The sequence below is a fragment of the Bombina bombina genome, chromosome 6 (assembly GCF_027579735.1).
Source record: "Bombina bombina isolate aBomBom1 chromosome 6, aBomBom1.pri, whole genome shotgun sequence".
NCBI lineage: Eukaryota > Metazoa > Chordata > Amphibia > Anura > Bombinatoridae > Bombina > Bombina bombina.
The window spans coordinates 109,521,151-109,543,720 of NC_069504.1; the positions used below are offsets into that span (position 1 = coordinate 109,521,151).

A 22,570-nucleotide genomic window follows, 5' to 3' on the forward strand; every position below is an offset into this window, starting at 1 on the left:
AAATTTTAAAATGTCTGTTTCCTTTTCTCTCGGTCTAACATAGAAACGAAGTAATAAAAAGATTCAGTGCTCTTACATTCAGAATAAACAGTTTCGCAGACTGGGAAAGGCTATGGGGCGGGTTTGCGCTATTGCACGTTTGTCTGTTCACTTCAAACACCACTTTGCCCTGGATGTACTGTGTTAAGGAAAATTTACACAGTGCAGCCAGAGCACAGCTCTGTTTGAAGAGAACTGTCTAATGTGGAGCAGCACTACAAAGTTCAAGCGCTAACAGTTCCTGCATGTGTCCTGTTCTTTCTGCAGACATGCTGCATTTTCTGCGATGACATCTCACATCACTGTATGTTCTGCCTCGGGGATTGAATGTAAATGTTAATTTGTTGTTGAAAAACATGGATATGGGCACCTTAACTTCATATCAGGATTGTACCTGTAAGGTTTAAAAGTAATCTGTTCTTTATAACAACATTTGCTCCCACCGCTGCTGTCTCACTTTGAAAAAAACTTTTTCTTCAAGAGGTGACATATTCACCACTCATCCAAAGTTTGTGCGAGCCGTATGGCAAGAGGTTTTCTAAGTGGTACGGCAGCAGTGGGGATGAGTGTTATAAAGAACGGACTTCTTTTAAACCTCACAGTTATGATTTTGATGTAAAGTAAAAGGTGCCTATATCCATGTGTTTTCAACAACAAATGCATATTTACATTCAGTACAGGCTGTGTTTTACCATCTAAGGCTGTAACTAAAATAGTAATGAAATGAATAAGAACAGGAGAGAAACAAAAGCAAATTATTTCACTGATCATATCACCACTGTAAAAATGGTCTGTATGGTAAAAGTAATCAAAGCAGACTAGCAAAATAACTATTTGGTCTTGGGATTTAAAATGAAAAGACTAAGAAACAGCATAACTGGAAACACACACTCACTGTGGTCAGGAACAGTAAACAACGTTGTGAATATATCAATAATGCATCCGCTGTTTAAATCACTGTAATAATTGACATAAATAAAAGGCAAAAAGTAGTCACCACTATATGACTGGATTATTGATAAATAAAATACAATGCAAGTGTGTTTAACACCAATACACAGGGAAGAGGGACATACATTACCCTCTCTTAAAACTATTCTAGAATGCTACACCACCAAAATTGAAAAACAAGCGTTGCTCTCTCCACAGAAATCTGCAAAACCTAATCTATTATTTCCAAAGCTATAAAACTGATCCAATCAAAAGCTTTTATTCTGTAGCAATGGAATACAATCAACCCTCTTACTGACCAAAAAGTGGATAGGTTGGACTTACAGTGGCAACCTAAATAATCACTCATTTTTTACATTCTTGATCAAATTTTGTGTAAAATTTACCAAAAATATAATTTTCACAAACTTAAGAACTGAAACTAAATTAACACATTTCTCTACAATCAAAACAAAAAATAAAATGATATAATAATATTTACTAACACACGCAACAGCACACAGAGAAATATAAAAACACCAAATCTTATCCTTAGAGAGCTGTTCATGATCTGTGATATGCACCCATCACCCAGAACCTCTGCAGGGTTTTTAACAATATATAGTAAACAGTTGATAGATTTAAAGGGACATGAAACCTACATTTTTTCTTTCATGATTTAAAAAGAGCATACAATTTTAAACAACTTTCTAATTTACTTCTATTACATAATTTGTTTTATTCTCTTGATATTCTTTGCTGAAAAGCATATCTAGATAGGCTCAGTAGCTGCTGATTGGTTCCTGCACATAGAAGTCTTGTGTGATTGGCTCACGCATGTGGATTGATTTTTCTTCAACTAAGGATATCTAAAAAAATGAAGCAAAATAAATAATAGAAGTAAATTGTAATATTGTTTAAATTTGTATTCTCTATCTGAATCATGAAAGAAACATTTTGGGTTTAGTGTCCCTTTAATTGTTTGGGGCAGTTATTGTCAGCATGGAAATCAGAAATCATGAGTCACAAAAACTGGCTAGCAGTTAAGAAATTAATAAAAAGATTTACAAAACAAATAGCTCTTTTAAAACACAACTATACCACAAACTATATACTAAATGTTTAATTGTATAATGATAACAAAAACATATTTTCATATTACTTTAATGCATGTGTTCTACATTATTAAGACCCTTTGAACTGTTGCTTAAATAAAAAAATAAAAAAGTTAAAGGGCATCAAATACCAAGAATATTTCAGAAACATGTTTTACAAAGTACAAATATATTTCAAAGAGTTTCTTTCTCACTGAACGAAAACCTCCCCCCTTACTGAATAAAAGTATAAACTTCTACAATCACATTATTCACAAGTCACTGTACAAGCAACACACATCATGCATTGTATCTCTAGATCTACAGCACTGGCCTCCCATAGATGCTTTACAAGCACTGACAGTCCGTTACAGGCACTCAGCTCTGTATATCCCTCACTGACAACCAGTGACAGGCACTGAGCAGCCCATACCTCATGTACCTCACTGACAGCAATGAAAGACACTGGGGCAGCAGGCTCCTCACACTGCTCACTAACAGCCAGGTATAGTTAACAAGGCAATTGGCCCTTCACATTCCTTAATAGGCAGCCATATATCCCACCAGACTAGTGACAGGCACACAAGGTAGCCAGCCCCTAGCATCCTGCATCCCTCACCAGAACACAGAATGTAGCATGAGGTGATCACAATTAGACAGCTAATAATTCACCCCGCACCCACCGTCCCCAACTGACACCAGCTGGGAGCCGCACATTTATTGAGAGAACAAGTGACAGGGAATGACAGAACACCAGTTCTGCGAATCCCTCACTGACAGCCAATGGCAGACACCGGGAAGCTGGCTCCGCGCATCCCTCTGTGACAGTACCAAGCACTGGGAAGTCGCACATCCCACAATAGCTTCTATGTATCAGCTACTCACTTTTTCCGAGTTTTCTCCTTCTTTCCCTTCGGTCTCCGCTTCCGGGCCTGTATGGACATCACTATAATAAAGAAAAGAAAAAAAAACATAAAGAGAGGTGCAGTTAGCGAGCTGTCACAAACCGGCACAATGGTTGCTGCGGGCACTACCACAGTCCATCACCCACCCTTGCCGGTGTTCATATCCGCCTTGCTCTTCACGCTTTCACCAGCGCCGTCCGCAGCACTACACACGCATCCACCGGCTTCCATGGGCCGTGGGACACCAGCGCAGCGCTGTTACCTTACACACACACTGCGTCAACACCTCCCCCTCCGACTCCTCTCCTAGGCAACCACCGACCACAGAGCGTAGAGTAGAAGATGCTAGAGAGAAGGAACTCTCTGTCATTCAGTCTCTATGGTAACTGGGAGGACTTTGGGTCAGGTGGTGATGTACCCACGTGTTGCTGATGTCTAAATGTTCAGGCGTGACGCGTCTGGCCTGGCTTTACGCACACAGGTTTCTAACTGCCCGTCCTGGTCTCCGCAGTCCTGTCTTACTGCAGCCGATCTCAGGTATGGATGGTAGGCGCTCACCTGATCGCGTTAACGCTCAGGACGTTACTTTGAATGCTGGAAAGTGCATTGTTACATTATTTTTTGTGTATATATATATATATATATATATATATATATATATATATAAATATATCTGAACTAAAAAGTCTAATGGTGAACATGTGGAGCACTAGGTATAATGTTAGTTTGCGTCTGGATGAGCTAAGCTATACTACAAATAAGGGCTATAATATTGTTTGACGTCATCCTGTTGCAAACAGGAGTTGGGGATTTGCTTATTAATCTATCTCTATAGTTCATATAGTTCAGGTAATACATTATTAGCTGCTCCTGCAGACTAAGATGATGTCATTGATATCTGGCATTTGTGGGCTAAAAGAGGTTGCTTGCTGAGTAGGTACCATCCCATAAAACCATAATATATTATGTGTTACCATTTGAGTTTATCTCCTTATTTTACGTGTCTAAAATGGTTGTTGATACCAGTACTGTGTGTGTCATTGCTTTTGATAGGAATATACATATATTTTATTTAGGCATATTGTTAAAAATGTTAAAGATACTCACATGTTTAAACACTTGAAAGTGATGCAGCATAGCTGTAAAAAGCTGACTAGAAAATATCACCTGAACATCTCTATGTAAAAAAAGAAAGATATTTTACCTCAGAAGTTCCTCAGTAGCCACATCCCATTGTAAAGGATTTCTAAGCAGCATATTAGTATGTCTGTCCTGGGACAGCTGAAATGAGCCTCGTGCACTCTCATATTTCCCTATTCAGATTAGGGAATTTTACAATGAAATCTCATGAGAGTTAAGTCAAATCTCATGAGACCACAATAAAAGAGTTCATGACCTCAGCACTGCTGATGCTGATTGGCTGCTGTTCATTTCTTCATTATTTTTTTTTTTTACCTGCAGCTGGGAATAGCTGAGTATAACTTTTTACACAGAACTTACTCTGCTGCGCTGAGGAGATTGTGAGGTAAAATATCTTCCTTTTTTACATAGAGATGCTTAGGTGATATTTTCCTTTCAGCTTTTTACAGTTATATTGCATCAGTTTCAAGTGATTTAGCAGATGAGTATTATGTCCCTTTAACTGTGTCTGTGAGAACTGATATCACGATTTTTAAACCAATCTTGCTGAATAAGGGATGTATGTGGTTAAAAGGTAATGCCAGAATAGTTAAAGCAATATGAAACCCAATTTATTTTTCTTTCATGACCCAGAGCATGCAATTTTCTAATTGACTCCTATTATCAATTTTTCTTCGTTCTCTTGGTATTTTTATTTGAAAAAGCAGTAATCTTACGAGCCAGCCCATTTTTGTTTCAGACCCTGTGGAAATGTTTTGGAACTACATTTCCCATGATGCTCAGCCAGCTGATATGCTGGCTGAGCATCATGGGAAATGTAATTCCAAAACCTCTGGAGAACCAAGTTTGAGTGTCTGAATCATGGAAGATAAAATTTGGGTTTAGTATCCATTTAATAACTTGGAGCAAGGATTAAATAGCAACATCTCTATTTTTGCAGATGATACAAAGTTGAGGAAGGTCATTAGGTCAGTGCAGGATGAAATAGCTTTACAAGGGGATCTACAAAAATTAGAATAGGCAGGCAAATTGTAAATTAGCCTCTTATAGCCCAGTTGTGTTTTTCACAGAGGAAAATTTTCCTAAAGTATTTTAGTCTGATCCCACCGAATAAAGGCAGTCCAGCCCCGAAATACCAGGCAATTCTCCTCTGAGCAAGGAACATAACAACCCCAGACCATCGTTTTGGCCTTCTGTGTGCTCATTAGTGAGGTGCAGCCATATTCCTCTAAGCACACTAGGCAAGGAGTCCACGTCCGGTTTCCCCCATCACCCTAAGGTAGACCTCCCCAGGGTCATAATACAAATGCATACAAATAGAGAAGCGCTCTACCAGGAATGAACCCCAGATGCAGAAGTTTGTTTTTTGTAGCGAAAAATGTTCTGCAGGTCATTTTGAAACAAAATTAACTATGGAGAACAGCCTGATGTGGGGCAGTGCTGTAAAGCAAAAGTACTAACAGCTCCTGCATGTGTCCCAGTCTTTCTGCAGACATGCTACATTTTCTGCGAGGACATCTCAAATCGCAGAATGTTCTGCCTTGGGGGAACGAACAACAGCTCCGTAGCTTTAATTTACAAAAATTACCAATGGCACTACCTTTGTGTAATAGACCTGTTTATATCTTCAATTATGCCACTACAATACGGCTAGATGTGGGTGCATGGTGTATGAGTATAAATATTAGAATTACAAAGGAAAAGCATACACTCAGACAGCACTCCTAGGTCAGGTTGCAAGTTAGTTGCAAATAACAATCACTTAGTTGCTGATCCAAGGTTGGAATGCGGGAATAGGAATAGACACTAAATTAAAATATAACTTTTATTGGGTTTAATAATTAAAATAGGAAAAATCATTAAAACCACACTTAAGTACCGACTGTAGTTTGTGGAAATATAATAACCGATTTTTAGTTCAATTAAGCAGTTATGCCTGCTTGCGTGCAAGCCTAATGTACATAACATATAAATTACAAGTAGTAGTGATAGGTTGGCTTGACACTCTATATGAGTAAGTGTGTGAGAGAGTAGAGTAAAAAGTAAGTCCACTTTTATTTAGGCAGGTAGTTAGACCATGACTGATTGAATGTTGTCATAGATGAGCTAGATAGACTCACGTTGTGATAGCACACAATATTGTAACTCAATGTACATAAACTTCTCCTAGATATTCGTGTGATTAACCTCAATATTGGAAAGGTAGATATAACTATAGGAGAGAGGTTGTGCTAAACTCACAAACGTTACATGTACTTAGTAATAACCCTTATATTCAAGGTTCGTTATAGAGAAACCTGTTCTTATTGATATTAGTCAATAATTTGTCTGACTTTTAGTAGTACCTTAATCAACTGGTTCACTATATTCGGTATACTAAGTATTCAGTGTATACCATGTGAAGTTAGTATACACAGAATTGGGGGTAGCTGTCTTCTACTGGAGTATAGTGAGTCACACTAATGGGTGTATGCCAGTTTGTTGTACGTAGTAAGTCTAATAGCCACAAATTGGTATGTGGTGGTTCTGAAACCCTATATCTTATTCATAATAACATCCCAAATAGTCGTTTATATTAAGATCGCTCACTCATGTTTGATTTCATACAGTCATAGTTTGTAGCCTATATGGCTGTTGCTGAGCACTTTGGTTTAAGTTACGGCGAGATCAGTACAGATTACTTATGTCGCCCGGATGTAAAAGATATAAGTAAAGGTTAGCTAGGTACATGTATGCCCTTGATCGTTAGTATATTGTCGTTACTAAGAGAGTAGATTTATTATAAAATTATGGTTAGAAGCTTGCCACGTATTTATCTTAGTGTTGTAACATTCACAGGTTCACTTGTTATATTATATCCGGCTTTGTGTTACGGTTAATTCACCATGTATTATTTGGCCGGTATGCCTATATATTATATTAACCCAAAAGAGTTGTAAATAGTACGGTTAATGCACCTTGTATTATTTAGTCGGTATGCGTTTATATTCTATTGACCCAAAGGGTTGTAAATAATATGAGGCAAGTGAGGTGCCAATTGAACGTTTGTAGCGTGGGCTCTATTAGAGCTGAATGGATATTGGTCGTGCAGCGTCTAAGCAATTGAAGTATCAGTCAGGTGTGAGTTGCATAGGCTCAGTATTGTTTAGCCGGTATGCATATATATATATATATACTATTGACCTAAATAGTTGTAAATAATACGAGGCAAGTGAGGTGCCGGTCAAATGTTTGTAGCGTGGGCTCTAATTGAGCTAAGTAAATATTAGCCCTGCGGCGTCTAAGCAAGTGAGGTATCAGTCAGGTGTGAGTAGCGTAGACTCAGAACTGAATGGATATTAGTCGTGCAGCGTCTAGGTCAAACACGTCCTCACACACTTAGTTCTCATATAGAATATTGAATTTAGTGATGGTAATAGCGTTCTGGAATAGAGTCCCATACACTCACTCTCAAACACACTTGTAAATTAGTACAGGATAACTCGAATAACTGAAAGTATTTTTTCCATGATAAGTACTCCATCTAGTGACTACAGTAAAAGTTCGGTAGCTTAAGGCTAATCTAAAACACAGGAGCTCCTAGGACTCCTCACCAATGCCCTAACGTCCCTAACATGTTTCGCCACTTAGCGTAGCTCAGTAGCTTGTTCTGTGGTGAGTTACCACATAGGAGCAGCCTCGTTTAGCCCATCTGAAAAATAAAAGCGAAAAAAAAATTGGTTTCATGTCCCTTTAAATATTTCGGCCTGTGGGCATACTTCAGGATGGCTTCTGATGATTAGTCTGGAGTCTTCGATTACTTCTGAATGACTCCAGGAAGATCATCTTTTTTTGATTAGGGTAATCTGTTGCATTGGAAATAGTTGGGTTCCTTAAAATTTGATAAGTTATTTAAACAATTATTTTTAACCCCTTATGGACTGAGGCAATTGTCCATGTGTTGAACGTAAACATAAGCTACCTCTTTCCCATTAATTGCACCCACACTTATTTATATATATCTTTTTTTTTTTTTTTTAGAGAACAAATAGGGCTTTCTTTTGACATAAAATATTTATATATGAACTATAATTTTATATGAATACAATTTAATTAAGTGTGAGAAATTAAGAAATGTTATATTTTTCCAAGCATGCACTTTTTTTTTTTTTTTTTTTTTTAATTGTGAATATCATAATCCTGATCTCACTGCAATAAAACACCCATATTTGTTTTCAGTGGTGTCCATCAAGTACAACAATACCCACCATGTACAGGTCTTATGGGTTTTCGGAAAGTTACAGGGCCAAATATGAGGCCTTCTCATTTCAGTCTTCATACATGGACATTTGACACTTTGATTTTTGGGCCTATGTCACCTCTGAGATCGTATGGCAGCCCAAGAATTAAATTTAAAAACAACAAAAAAAGGGTTACATTTTTATTTAACAAACAAAAATCACGTCCAAATGTACCAAAAACTACTATTGTACTGCTCAGCTTGATCACAGCAATACCACTGTGCTTAGCAATGAAAGGGTTGGTTTTAGGGTTGCATGGAACGTCCTAACAGCGTCTAGGGTTAAGTAGCCATGACCAATGTAAGTTTGGGGGGGGTCCTTTTTTTTTTTTTTTTTTTTTTTTTTTTTTTTTCACACCCTCACTTCTAAAAAACTTAAACAATATGTGTTTTTAATTAAATATTATTCTTTTTATTCCCGTAGGTGTATCTAAATCATTCCACAGTGCCTTAAAAACAATGGAATCCATAGAAATGACGACTATCTCACTGAAACGACCTCTGTCCTGTGAGGAATTAACTGGTGCAGATGAAATTAAGAGGCAAAAAGTGTCTGAAATTTCTCTTCACGAGGAAGCACTCAAAAAGCCACATGATTTAGAGGTGAAACAAAGGACTGAGACTGAAAAAGCCATAGATTTGGAGGTTATGGTTAGTGCACCTGTTGATAAGGTTGAAGAGGTGGTAAGTGATGGAGAGGGGGAGCTTCTTGACGATGTGTCTGAAGATGGCGAATCAGAAAGCTTTGCTGATATGATGAAACATGGACTGAGTGAACATGATGTTGGCATAATTAAATTTGTGAGCTCCCATGAAGGATTTTCTGGTATTTTGAAGGAGAGGTAATCTATATTGTTAGAATTGTAGCATGATAAATTGTTTTACGTTTTTTGTTAAAGGGATATTAACCAGTATGAGATTGTAATATATAAAATGTTTAATTATTTGAAGTAAAACAAAATTTGTAATATACGTTCATTATTTATTTTGTCCCCATTTCTTTTAACTCTGGAAAAAAATTTTTTTAAATTGCACTAAGTTTCTAAAAAGTAATGGATGACGCCATGTCTAAACTACAAGTTTTAACCTTATCTCGCTTTCCTGCTGCAAACAATTAGGAATAGATATAAAACGGCAATAAAATAGACTAATACAAACATTATGTGTGTTTCCACACTGTCTTGTTTACACAAACTCTAATTTATTGTCTGGTTTATAAATCCTGTCTAAATAATTACATTGGTTTGTATTTGGAAGGTAATAAGGGTAGACTTTATGGGTCTTCCGGTTCTTATCTGCAATTAAAATCTATATCCATGTTTTAAATTTATCTTGCTAAAATGTTCCTTTTAAAGCGATGGTAAACTTAATTTGTAGTTACAATATTTGTAATCCTAAAGTAAAAGATGGGGACTTTCATTGGTAAAAGGCTTTGTAAACTCTTATTTTTTATTTTTTTTATTTTTTTTTTATAATAATTACCCTTTCATGTTTTCATATATTGCACCGTTCCTCCACCCATAACCTATACTCTTACTTCTTACTTACTTAAATAAAAACCCTGGTTTTGGACGGCAAAAGTGGGCGCGATACGATTGTCTACAGCCTGAATCGTCAGTGAAGTAAGAAATAGAGTATAAGTTATGGAACAGCGCAATATATGAAAATATTAAAAGGTAATTATTTTTAAAAAATTAAGCGTTTACAAAGCCTTTCATGACTGAAAGTCCCCTTCTTTTATTTTATGATTACAAATATTGTAACTACAAACATTGACGTTTACCTTCACTTTAAAGGCCAGTTTTGTAACTCAACTTAGGCCTAGTTTCCATTGATTTTGTTATTTGGTGTTAGAGACGGTAAACACCTAGAAATTACAAGACATTGTATTGCTATAGAATAACACATCAGCCAAGTCCTAACTGCAGAAAAAAAAAGTATATTAATTTGTTTAAAAAAATGTTGTTTGGGATTTAGTTAGCAGACAACCAGGCTAGCCATGGCCATAAAATTAGTATAAATTGCATTTATTTTGGGGGCGTGTCAAGGCAGGGACAGAGTATGGGAGCAATAATGGTAGCTCTGCAAAGGCTGAAGCCATTTCACTGTGTATCTGTTGATTAATTAATCATCCTGCTTAGATATTTACGATCACAAATGAAGTATAGGTTGCAGTTTTAGTGGATATATCTCTTATTACATTGCAAGCTTATTTGGTCTGGACAGTTAAGAACTTTGTCGGCCCTGAGTTGGAAAGGCCTCAGGCCTTACCCCAGTTCTCCAGGTATAGAGGGAGAAAAGTACAGCTCGCTTTGTTGCAAAAATAGACATGGAAGAGCAATATATTGTCTTTCAAAATCCTCTAAAAAGGGATTGAAAGGAAAATCTGCAAGAGAATGGATAAGCTAATCTTCTTGATAAAATCAGGAGCCATGTTGACAGATAATTCATCACAAGGTACGGAGGCAAGAGAAGAGGCTGCAGGTCAGTGGGGAGTTTTATGGCTAGATATACTGCAGTCACTCACATAGCTGCCTTTGAAATCAAAGGAATAGTCTAGTAAAGGTTAAACTTTCATGATTCAGATAGAGCATGCAACTTTCTAATTTACTCCTATTATAAATTTTTCTTTGTTTTCTTGGTATCTTTATTTGAAAAGCAAGAATGTAAGCATAGGAGCCAGCCCATTTTTGTTTCCGAATCTGGGTAGCACTTTCTGATTGGTGGCTACATTTAGACACCAATCGGCAAGCGCTACCCAGGGGCTGAACCAAAAATGGTCTGGCTCCTAAGCTTACATTCAAATAAAGAAACCAAGAGAACAAAGAAAAATTGATAATAGGAGTTAATTAGAAAGTTGCCTAAAATTGGATGCTCTATCCGAATCATGAAAGTTTTAATTTTACTAGACTATTCCGTTAAAGAACCAGTCAACACAGTAGATTTGCATAATCAACAAATGCAAGACAATGCAAATGAATAGTAGATTTTTATTCTGACAATTTTAAAAGTTATGTCTATTTCCACTCCCCCTGTACCATGTGACAGCCATCAGCCAACCAAATGCATATACGCTTATTCTGTGAATTCTTGCACATGCTCAGTAGGAGCTGGTGACTCAAAGTTTTAAATATAAAAAGACTGTGCACTTTATTTTTTAATGGAAGTACATTGGAAAGTTGTTTAAAATTGTATGCTCTATCTGAATAATGAAAGTTTAATTTTGACTTGAGTGTCCCTCTAAGTCTGGATCAGATGGCGAGGTGAGAGGTGTGTGACCACTGATGAGATCCCTGGTTAACTTACTTGTTCCAGCCCCACAGAAACTTGACTTAAAGGCACTTGAGATGCACACAAGATTGGATGGAGGGCCCTCCGTCAATCAGTGATCCCCGGCAACTGCTTCCATGAGTGTAGTCAAGATTGTGATAGCATCTTGCTTCATGCAGCCACACTGGGGAGTGCAGCCAGCTCCCATAGGTGCAGCTTTGCTATTCTCTGGAGCTCAGAGATGGCCCACCAGGAGCTGTATATTTCTCTCAAGCTTGCAACATACTATTCTGGAGAGCAGGTATGGGTTGACTTTGAGGCTATATTGTTGGACCTCTTACAGCTCGGTCCTTTAATATTTGTATCCCTCCAAGGTGTCCTTTGGGCTCTGTCATTGAGTCATTTTCCCACTAATGCTGGATTTTTACTAATATACACTCACCTGCCACTTTATTAGGTACACCTTGCTAGTACCGGGTTGGACACCCTTTTGCCTTCAGAACTGCTTTAATTCTTTGCGGGATAGATTCAACAAGGTGTTGGAAACATTTCTCAGATTTTGGTCCATATTTATATGATAGCATCACGCAGTTGCTGCAGATTTGTCGACTGCACATCCATGATGCGAATCTGTTCCACCACATCCCAAAGGTGCTCTACTGGATTGAGATCTGGTGACTATAGAGGCCATTGGAGTACAGTGAACTCATTGTCGTGTTCAAGAAACCAGTTTGAGATGATTTGAGCTTTGTGACATGGTGCATTATCATGCTGGAAGTAGCCATCAGAAGATGGGTACACTGTAGTCATAAAGGGATGGACATGGTCAGCAAAAGTACTTGGGTAGGCCGTGGTGTTGAAACAATGCTCAATTGGTACTAAGGGGCCCAAAGTGTGCCAAGAAAATATCTCCCACACCATTACATCACCACCACCACCAGCCTTGATACAATGCAGGATGGATCCATGCTTTCATGTTATTTACTCCAAATTTTGACCCTACCATCTGAATGTCACAGCTGAAATCGAGACTCATCAGACCAGGCAACGTTTTTCCAATCTTCTATTGTCCAATTTTGGTGAGCCTGTGCAAATTGTAGCCTTAGTTTCCTGTTCTTAGCTGACAGAAGTGGCACCTGGTGTGGTCTTCTGCTGCTGTAGCCCATCTGCTTCAAGGTTTGATATGTTGTTTGTTCAGAGATGGTATTTTGTATACTTTGGTTGTCACAAGTGGTTATTTGAGTTATTGTTGCCTTTCTATCATCTCAAACCAGTCTGCCCATTCTCCTTTGACCTCTGACATCAATAAGGCATTTTCGTCCACACATCTGCCGTTCACTGTATATTTTCTCTTTTTCGGACCATTCTCTGTAAACCCTAGAGATGGTTGTGCGTGAAAATCCCAGCAGATCAGCAGGCTTTTTTTAATACTCAAACCAGCCCGTCTGGCACCAACAACCATGCCATGTTCAAAGTCCCTTAAATCCCTTCCCCATTCTGATGCTCGGTTTGATCTTCAACAAGTCGTCTTCACCACATCTAGATGCCTAAATGCATTGAGTTGCTGCCATGTTATTGGCTGATTAAGTTTGTTACCAAGCAATTGAACAAGTGTAACTTACAAAGTGGCTGGTGAGTGTATATAATGAGTATACAGACAATGCATACCATACAAATGAGCTTTATGCTGGAGACCCCTGTCATGCATTTATGTACGTTTTTTTATATGATAGCTGTGTGTACAAAGTTTAATTTGTTTCTCATTGGTATATGTGTTTTTTGTTATAATCAACTTTTATATTTGGGATAGCAAATTCTTGTTTTTAAAAAAAAATTGTATGTGTTTAGCTGCCTTTTTCCCCTTTGTTCAGAGAGGGCTTAAATTTCCTCTTAAAGTGATGGTAAATCCATCACTTTAAGAGGAACAAATAAAGGGGACTTTCAGTCATGAAGTATGAAATAATTTTTGCTGAAAGCTCCTTTGTTTGAGCTTTTTACCGCACTGAGCTCCCTTGGCAGCCCACGACCGAACGCTATTTTGCTGAGAGGTGACATTTCCACCTCTTCGCCAATAGCTGTGTGGGCTATCCGGCTTGGCGCCAGCTGGCCCACACAGCTATTGGCTAAGAGGTGGAAACTTTACCTCTCAGCAAAATAGCGTTCTGCCGTGGGCTGCCAGAGTAACTCAGTGCAGTCAACAATAATGAGATGGGGCCCACATCACAGAATCCATGCGCCAGTGATGAGAATTTGTCTAATTTGGGTGCAAGACCTAAAGTCCCCAATGTACTTATTACTTCTGGTAAACAGGGTCCAAGTTCACAAATCAATTCTAATGCCGAATCTCAAAACATCAATAAAGGTAAAATTAAGCATAATGAAAAACCAACTCAAGTTTTTCACGTGGCTCAGAAACACACAGGAGGGGGAGGGAAACAACCCCCAAAATTACCATTGACACAGCCACATCGTTGCACATTGAGGGACCACAAGGTGATCACACGACAGGACAAAACAGTGTAACATATACTCACACGTCCTTACTAAAATTGAAACCAGAGTATTAGAGTATATTTTGGGTTTTTGTCCAAATAGGGAGTTTAATATTTTTCAGACAATAATCGATGTAAATCGTTTCGTCAGAAAAATTACCCTCAAAAAACATTTTCAGTACCACACTGACTCGGAAGAATCTGTGAATTACACACATCTTGGTTCCTCTAATACTTGGTATTCAAATCTAGATTTTCAAGATTCTTGTAGTTTGGTCACTTTAGAGACTTTAGAGGCAGAATCAATAGTTAATACAGAACTTGGGAGACTTCCTAGACTCAAACCTAGCTCTGATTTTTATCCCATTCACAACAAGGGTAAAGCCCTAGAAACATTCCACAAAAGAGTAGTGGAAGATTTACACAAATTGAACGAAGCTATCAACCAACACATAACCTCTCAAGATTGGAAAATGAGGCTAGTACCTCAATACGAAATATTGACTCAATTGTCATTCGCCAGTCTGATAAGGGGGGGAGCGTTGTTGTGATGGATCGCATACAATATGTAGATGAGGCCCTACGTCAATTAAGTGACAACAACATATATAAAATTCTGAAGCAAAATCCTGTTGAGTTTCAAAATGAGCTTGGGCATATTTTGGACAGTTGGGTCTATTTGGGTATTATGGATCAGCAAACGGCTAACACATTTGTTAGTCATCCTATAATTCCCATCTTCCATCACCTGCCCAAAGTCCATAAGAGTCTAATTGACATCAAAGGTGGTCCCATTGTATCGGGCATTGGCTCCTTGTTGGAGCCCCTATGCAATTTGTTGGAATAGGATCTTACAACCATTTGTTCAAGCTCTTCCAAATTATATCAGAGACACCACACATGTCCTGGGCTCATTGTATAGTGTGGAGTGGAGGGAAGAATACAGTTGGCTCACTATTGATGTGGTATCCCTGTATTCTAACATCCCCCACCATATGGGGTTACAAGCCATAAGATTTTTCCTCATGATGGATCAAGATATGAATGAACCTACCATCAAGTACCTCTTACATGTTACACAGTTCCTTTTGGAACATAATTATTTCTATTTTGAAGGGATGTACAACCTGCAGAAACAAGGCACAGCAATGGGGGCTAAATTTGCCCCCTTTTTTGCTAATTTATTCATGGGCTGGCTTGAACGTATTTTTATTTGGTCGTCTACTGAATCAAGAGCTATTGAATTTGTTAGGTACTTTAACGACAGTGATAATGGACTTAATTTTACATTCGAATGGCAGAAAGATAGTGTGAATTTCCTTGACATCACTTTAAGTGGTGACAAAGGAGAGAAGAAAATTCACTCAAAACTCTACAGAAAACCTATTTCTGGCAACACTATTCTTCATAATAAAAGTGCCCATCCCTCACATGTGTTTAAAGGGATTGCTAGAAGTCAATTTCTGAGGGCACAGAGAATTTGTAGCCAGGATCAGGATTTCAGACAGGAAAGCACTAACATTACTTAATCGTCTAGCTCAAAAGACCCTAGATGAAGGTAGACCCTCAATACATGACTATGTCCAGAAAAACACGGAGGACAGGGGTTTATCCTTTTATCACGCAATACTCTTCTGATTTTTCATCTGTATGTAACATTGTAAAGAAATACTTTCCTATTCTACTTGGAGATACTTGTCTCAAAAAGATAGTAGAAAAGGGCTTCAAATGTGTTTATTCTAAAAAAACTCACTTTGGGTAATATTCTTGCTCCCTGTCAACTACCAAATAAAATCAACAATGCCGGAGCTTGGTTACAGGTGAGTGGCACATATAAATGTGGTAACCACAGGTGTAAGGCGTGTGATTTTTATCACTGAGGGCAAGGAGTTTTACTCATGATGTTCTCAACAAACATTCCTCGCTAAAGGCTGTGTGAATTGCTTGACAAATTATGTTGTGTACCTCATTGAATGCATTGATCATTCAAAACTGTATGTAGGTATGACAAGCAGAGAAATTAGAACTCGCATTTGGGCTACATTAAATATGATAGACCATGCTCAGCTCTATCAAGACATTTCCTTGAGTTACATAACAAGGACGCTAAGTCTTTTAAATGGCGAGCAATTGAGTCTGTAAGACTTCCCACGAGAGGTGGAAATAAGGATCAACTTCTAGCTAGACAAGAAATATACTGGATTATGAAATTGCAAACGCAAATCCCATTCGGATTTAATTCTGAATCCAATATAATAAATAATTGGAAATAAACTGTCTATAACACATGGGAGATTTATTCTTTTGTGCTTCTCTGTTTGTACATTCTGAATTAACTATGTGTTTTCACCAGTAGGTGCTTTACATGTTAGAAATGTACATATTGAGATGGCATACAACAATAAAAAAGAAATACATCTAACCATGCATTATTGTCCTAAATGAATTTTTGCTATTCTTGCCGAGTACGCATATGTATTTATGCTATATGTATCACATAGGTTGACATGATTTATCTACTGTGTGTGTGTGTGTGTATGTATATATATATAAAATATATTTCTGTGTGTGTGTGTGTTTCTCCTTTATTTGCCAAAATAGCCTAGTGGCACTATGTATTTATGCTATATGTATCGCACAGGTTGACAAGATTTATCTACCGCATGTTTTTTGCTTTGACTAAATAGCCTAGTGAAATTAGCACTTATGACATCTATAGATGACAGTGACTAGGGAGGTATTTTATTATGATATTTGTATAAATTTGCAATAATTATTGAATCAACTATTTGTTAAGTTCCCTATGTTCTATCATATACAGTATTATTATATCTAACAATTGTTGTACCTAACCCTCATTACAGCATCAGTGTAAATATTTGTGTATATGTCTATTCTGATTCAGTTTTTTGGTATATTCAATTATCTAGCTTGTCTAATTTGTGTGGTAATGTGTTAATGAATTTGGAGGTGTGTCACAACCGATCAGTGAACTATCGGTATATGCTTTTTAAACCCACATTAACAGTTGTACTAACAGGTTTTTGAATACGGCTTACGCCAAAACGCGTGAAACCTGTTCTTTTACCGATGTCTCACCATGTCGATCTTTTTATGGAATAATAAAGTCTACATTTTATTTATCTGCTTATGGGATTGAACTTCTTATATTTTTTTATTTTTTCGCTTAAAGGACGACGAGGGGGAGAGAGAGAGCAAAAGAGAGGGGGAGGGAGAGAGCGCAAGTGGTGGGACCACTGTACTGCAAAAAATGGCCTGTGTGAACGGGCTTTAGGACTAGTATTAAATATAATCAATTCAACTTTGAGAGAGATTTATATTTAGGTATATGGATGTGTCTCCTTTAAATTTAAAGTTCAGTAAACAGATAACATATAATCAAGTAATTGTATTACTAAATCTCCTATGTCTTTTATAGCTGATACTCAAGGTCCAAAAGAGACCTCATTATGTTTAGGAGGTTGGGGAAAAATGAGAACTATTGTTCTATTTATATTATTATTTTGATAGACTGCTGCTTGATCTTCAATTTTCAGGTTATATTACAATACTGCTATTCAAGTGACTGGGATTTGTAGTGGAATAAGTGTCTAACTATTCTTAATGGACCACTAAACGCAGTAGAATTGCATAATTAACACATCTATACTATAATTGCGTTTGTAATGTCCGTCGGCAGTTGCACACGCATCCTCAATGGAATGTTGGCAGCGCGAGGACAAAAGAATTCACCTGGATGCAGCAAAGCTGCATCCACGTGAATTCCGAAAATGGCAGGGCTGTGAAAGAATCCACCTTCGGTGGATTCTTTCACCACCCTGCCATTTTCGGAATCCACCAGGATGCAGCAAAGGCAAACGGAGCATTACAAAAGCAACAACTAATCGCCCACAATAAAGTATTTAAAAAAAAAAAAAAAAAAGAAACTAACCGCCCGCATCAAGTATTAAACAACTAACCGCCCAAAATCAAGTATTTATTTAAAAAAAAAAAAACGCCCGCACGAAATATAACGCACAAAACAAATCCTACACTAAGTATTAACTCCTAAACTGCAAAATCCCTACATCGCAATAAACCTATTAACCCCTAAACCGCAAAACCCCCTACATCGTAATAAATCTTAACCCTTTAAATTGCCGAAACCCACAACGCGAATAACTATTTAAATAATTAAGTACCCTAACCTAACACCCCATTAAATAAACCCAAATTACCTAAACTAATACATTCTAAAGCTACAAAAAACAAAAAAAATAAGTTTACAAAAATAAAATAGCTAACATTACAGAAAAAAAAATATCAAATGACCAAATTTAACAAAGTTAAACCTAATCCCTATGTAAATAAAAAAAGACCCCCCAAAAAATAAACACTCCCTACTCTAAGAATAAACTACCAGTAGCCCTTAAAAGGGCTTTTTGCAGTGCATTGCCCCAAGATAATCAGCTCTTTTACAAAAAATATACAAAGTCCCACCTAACATTAAACCCCCCCACCCCCCAAAATAAAATAACCTAACACTAAAAAACCTAAACTACCCATTGCCCTGAAAAGGGCATTTGTTTGGGAATTTAACTCTTTTACTGCCCATCCCTAATCTAAATAAAACAAACTCCTGTTTGAATTCTTCCAATTCAAATCAGCCAATAGGATGAAAGCTACTCAAATCCTATTGGCTGTTCAAATCAGCCAATAGGATGAGAGCAAGTGAAATTTTATTGGCTGTACAAATCAGCCAATAGAATTTCACTTGCTCTCATCCTATTGGCTAATTTGAATTGGAAGAATCAAATCAGCCAATAGGAATTCAAGGGACGCCATCTATAATCGTGTACCTTAAATTCACTATTCAGTGTACGGCGGAGATCGTACGAAGAGGATCCTCCATGCTCCATTGCTCCGCGGTCGCCAGTCTTCAGCTCTGCGCAGGACGTTCCTGGAAGAACAGGTTGCGCTTGGAAGAAGACTTCACCGCCTGGAACAGGACCTTCTCCGCCGGAATTCAGAAACCGTGAGTACCAACCTGGGGGATAGACTTAGGATTTTTTTAAGAGTTTTTATTTTTTTTGCCGGGGGGGGGGGGTTGTTTTATTTAGATTAGGGATGGTCAGTAAAAGAGCGAAATTCCCTTTTCAGGGCAATGGGTAGTTTAGGTTTTTTTAGTGTTGGGTTCTTTTATTTTGGGGGGTGGGGGGTTTAATGTTAGGTGGGACTTTGTATATTTTTTTGTAAAAAAAAAAAAAAAAAAGCTGATTATCTTAGGGCAATGTCCTGCAAAAAGCCCTTTTAAGGGCTACTGGTAGTTTATTATTAAGGGGTGTTTTTATTTTCGGGGGGTCTTTTTTTTATTTTCATAGGGATTAGGTTTGATTTTGTTAAATTTTGTAATTTGCTTTTTTTATTCTGTAATGTTAGCTTTTTTTATTTTTGTAAACTTAGTTTTTTATTTTTTGTAAATATGGGGTGTTAGGTTAGTGTACTGTACTTAGTTATTTAAATAGTTATTTGCGTTGTGGGTTTTGGTAGTTTAAAGTGTTAAGTTAAATAGGTTTATTTGCAATGTAGGGGTTTTGTGGTTTAGGGGTTAATAGGGTAAATACTGAACTTCCTTTTGTGTTAAGAAGAGAATTCCCAGTTAAATTAGCATTCGCTATGACCATTAACAAAGCTCAGGGACGAACTTTAGAAAGAGTTGGCATCTATTTGCCAGAGCCAGTTTTTTAGCCATGGGCAGTTATATGTAGCTTTTTCAAGGGTAAAAAGCTCTGCAGATGTAAAAGTTAAGGTCATAGACGGACAAGAAAAAGGTAAATTAATAACTGGAAGTTATGCCTGTTTTACTAAAAATGTTGTATATAAAGAAATATACTTAAAGTAGATATAATTTAAAGGGACATGATTCAGATAGGGCATGTAATTTTAAACTATTTTCCAATTTACTTTTATCACCAATTTTGCTTTGTTCTCTTGGTATTCTTAGTTGAAAGTTAAAACTAAGAGGTTCATATGCTAATTTCTAAGCACTTGAAGGCCGCCTCTTCTCTCAGGGCATTTTGACAGTTTGTCACCACTAGAGGGCATTAGTTCATGTGTGTCTTATAGATAACACTGTGCTCACGCACGTGGAGTTCCTATGAGCCAGCACCGATTGGCTAAAAAGCAAGTCTGTCAAAAGAACTGAAATAAGGGGGCAGTTTGCAGAGGCTTAGATACAAGGTAATCACAGAAGTAAAAAGTGTCTTTATATAACTGTGTTGGTTATGCAAAACTGGGGAATGGGTAATAAAGGGATTATCTATCTTTTAAAACAATAAAAACTATGGTGTAGACTGACCCTTTAAAGAGAAGAAACCTTGTATTTATTTAGTTTATCCAATTAGAGTGTGGCTATATCTGTAGTTTATTATATAGAAAATATTTTTTTAAATATTTAAGATAGTAGTCCATTAAAATTTTAGTATTGCTACACCTGTGTCTTAAATTTTTATATAAAAGAAGAGTTACAAAATACGTTGTTTCTACATCTGTATTTTAAAAAATAATTAGTCTGCCCTCTGGGCAGGCTTATCGACTAGTACATAATAAAAAGACAAGGCAATTTCACCTAATTTGAAATAAGCAGTAGATATTTTTCTGGCAATTTTTTTTTTTCTCCCATTTTCCAGCCCCCTGTTTCATGTGACAGACATTAGCCAATCACAGACTAGTATACGTATACCCTGTTAGCTTGTGCACATGCTCAGTAGGAGATTGTTCCCCAGCAAGTGTGTACATAAAAAGACTCGGCAAAATTTCATAATGGAAGTAAATTGGAAAGTGTCTTAAAATCGCATGCTCTTTCTTAAAGGGACACTGAACCCACATTTTTTATTTCGTGATTCAGATAGAGCATGCAATTTTAAGCAACTTTTATAATTTACTCCTATTATCAAATTTTCTAAATTCTCTTGGTATCTTTATTTGAAATGCAAGAATGTAAGTTTAGATGCCGGCCCATTTTTATTGAACAACCTGGGTTGTTCTTGCTGATTGGTGGATAAATTCATCCACCAATAAAAAAGTGCTGTCTAGAGTTCTGAACTAATAAAAAAAAAAGCGTAGATGCCTTCTTTTTCAAATAAAGATAGCAAGGGAACAAAGAAAAATTGATAATAGGAGTAAATTAGAAAGTTGCTTAAAATTGCATGCTCTATCTGAATCGCGAAAGAAAATTGGGTTCAGTGTCCCTTTAAGCATTAAAGTATATTTTTACTTGTGTCCCTTGAGTGTGACCTGTAAATTTTGAATATTGTCTCAATAAAAAATAATAAAAAAATTCAGTTGAAGCCAATTAGGGATAGATCATCTAGCAGGATGCATTTCAAGTTCTAAATATGAGATATTGCTCTATTTTCAGAGCTAAATTACATGAAAATGAGGCAAAATATATATTGCAAAGTAGTTTTATTATGCATACATTTTTATATACAAATCTCAAGGTGTTAACTGTCCTTTTTAACATAAAACATCTTCAAAGACTTTAATGGAGCCATTTATAATCCCACTTCTATAATGATATATGTAGCATTTAACATTTTGGAGGCTTTGTACTTCTGGATCCATCTATGCTTTTAGTATGACTGACTGGCTTGTGGTACATCTAAGGAGTAGCTGGCTGTAAGGCACCTCATGTAGGAATTTCTTAGATATTTTGCTGCATAATTTAACAATCCTGTTTTTTTTTTTTTTTTTGCTTGATTAGGGGGGGTTGTTGTGTTTGTTTGTTTGTTTTTTAAACAAAACAAAAACGGTCATCTGCACAATTTAAGCTCCCAAAACAAACTAAATACTGAAAAACCTTATGGTATATATTATTATTTTTTATTTATTTTTATAATAACCTAAATACTCATGGTTTTCCTTCCCTTTTTGTTTTGCCAGGTATTCTGACTTTGTAGTTCACGAAATAGGAAAAGATGGCAGGATCATACATTTAAATGACTTATCGGTGCCAACAGATAACGAGGTAAATATATCACCAGTCAACTCTCTCTGCAGTTTTGGGTTCTCATAAATTTATACACTGCTGCTTACAGGATCCTTCAGAAGACAGCTTCACCGTTCTTTCAGATGAGGACAAGAAGCGTTTGGAAGAACTTCAGCTGTTTAAGAATAAAGAAGAACATGTAGCTATGGAGGTAATTGTCACAAGACAAACTAAATACGTTTTCTTTAAAGATTTGTAGTATTGCATTTGTGTTCTAATGTTTCTATATAAAACCCTGTCGCTAATGTTTCCTCTGTTTGACGCTGTAAATACATTTAATCACTATTCTACAGTATAGTTACCCTTCAAAGTATTATTCATAGGGGTTCTCAATTCTGTTTTAGTTAGTAATGTCCACACATTGACACCAG

The 22,570-nt window shown here is 36.9% G+C and overlaps 1 protein-coding gene across 1 annotated transcript in view; it reads left to right on the forward strand.

Moving 5' to 3' along the window:
• Positions 1-3,381: 3,381 nt before the first annotated feature.
• Positions 3,382-22,570, forward strand: part of PUS7 (pseudouridine synthase 7) — a 279,628-nt gene continuing 260,439 nt past the window's right edge. Inside the window, exons 1-4 of the mRNA XM_053716557.1 lie at positions 3,382-3,505; positions 8,812-9,229; positions 22,094-22,178; positions 22,249-22,350. Of these exons, the coding sequence (XP_053572532.1) occupies positions 3,400-3,505; positions 8,812-9,229; positions 22,094-22,178; positions 22,249-22,350 (711 nt within the window). The 5' untranslated portion in view covers positions 3,382-3,399. The remainder of the gene's footprint in view (positions 3,506-8,811; positions 9,230-22,093; positions 22,179-22,248; positions 22,351-22,570) is intronic.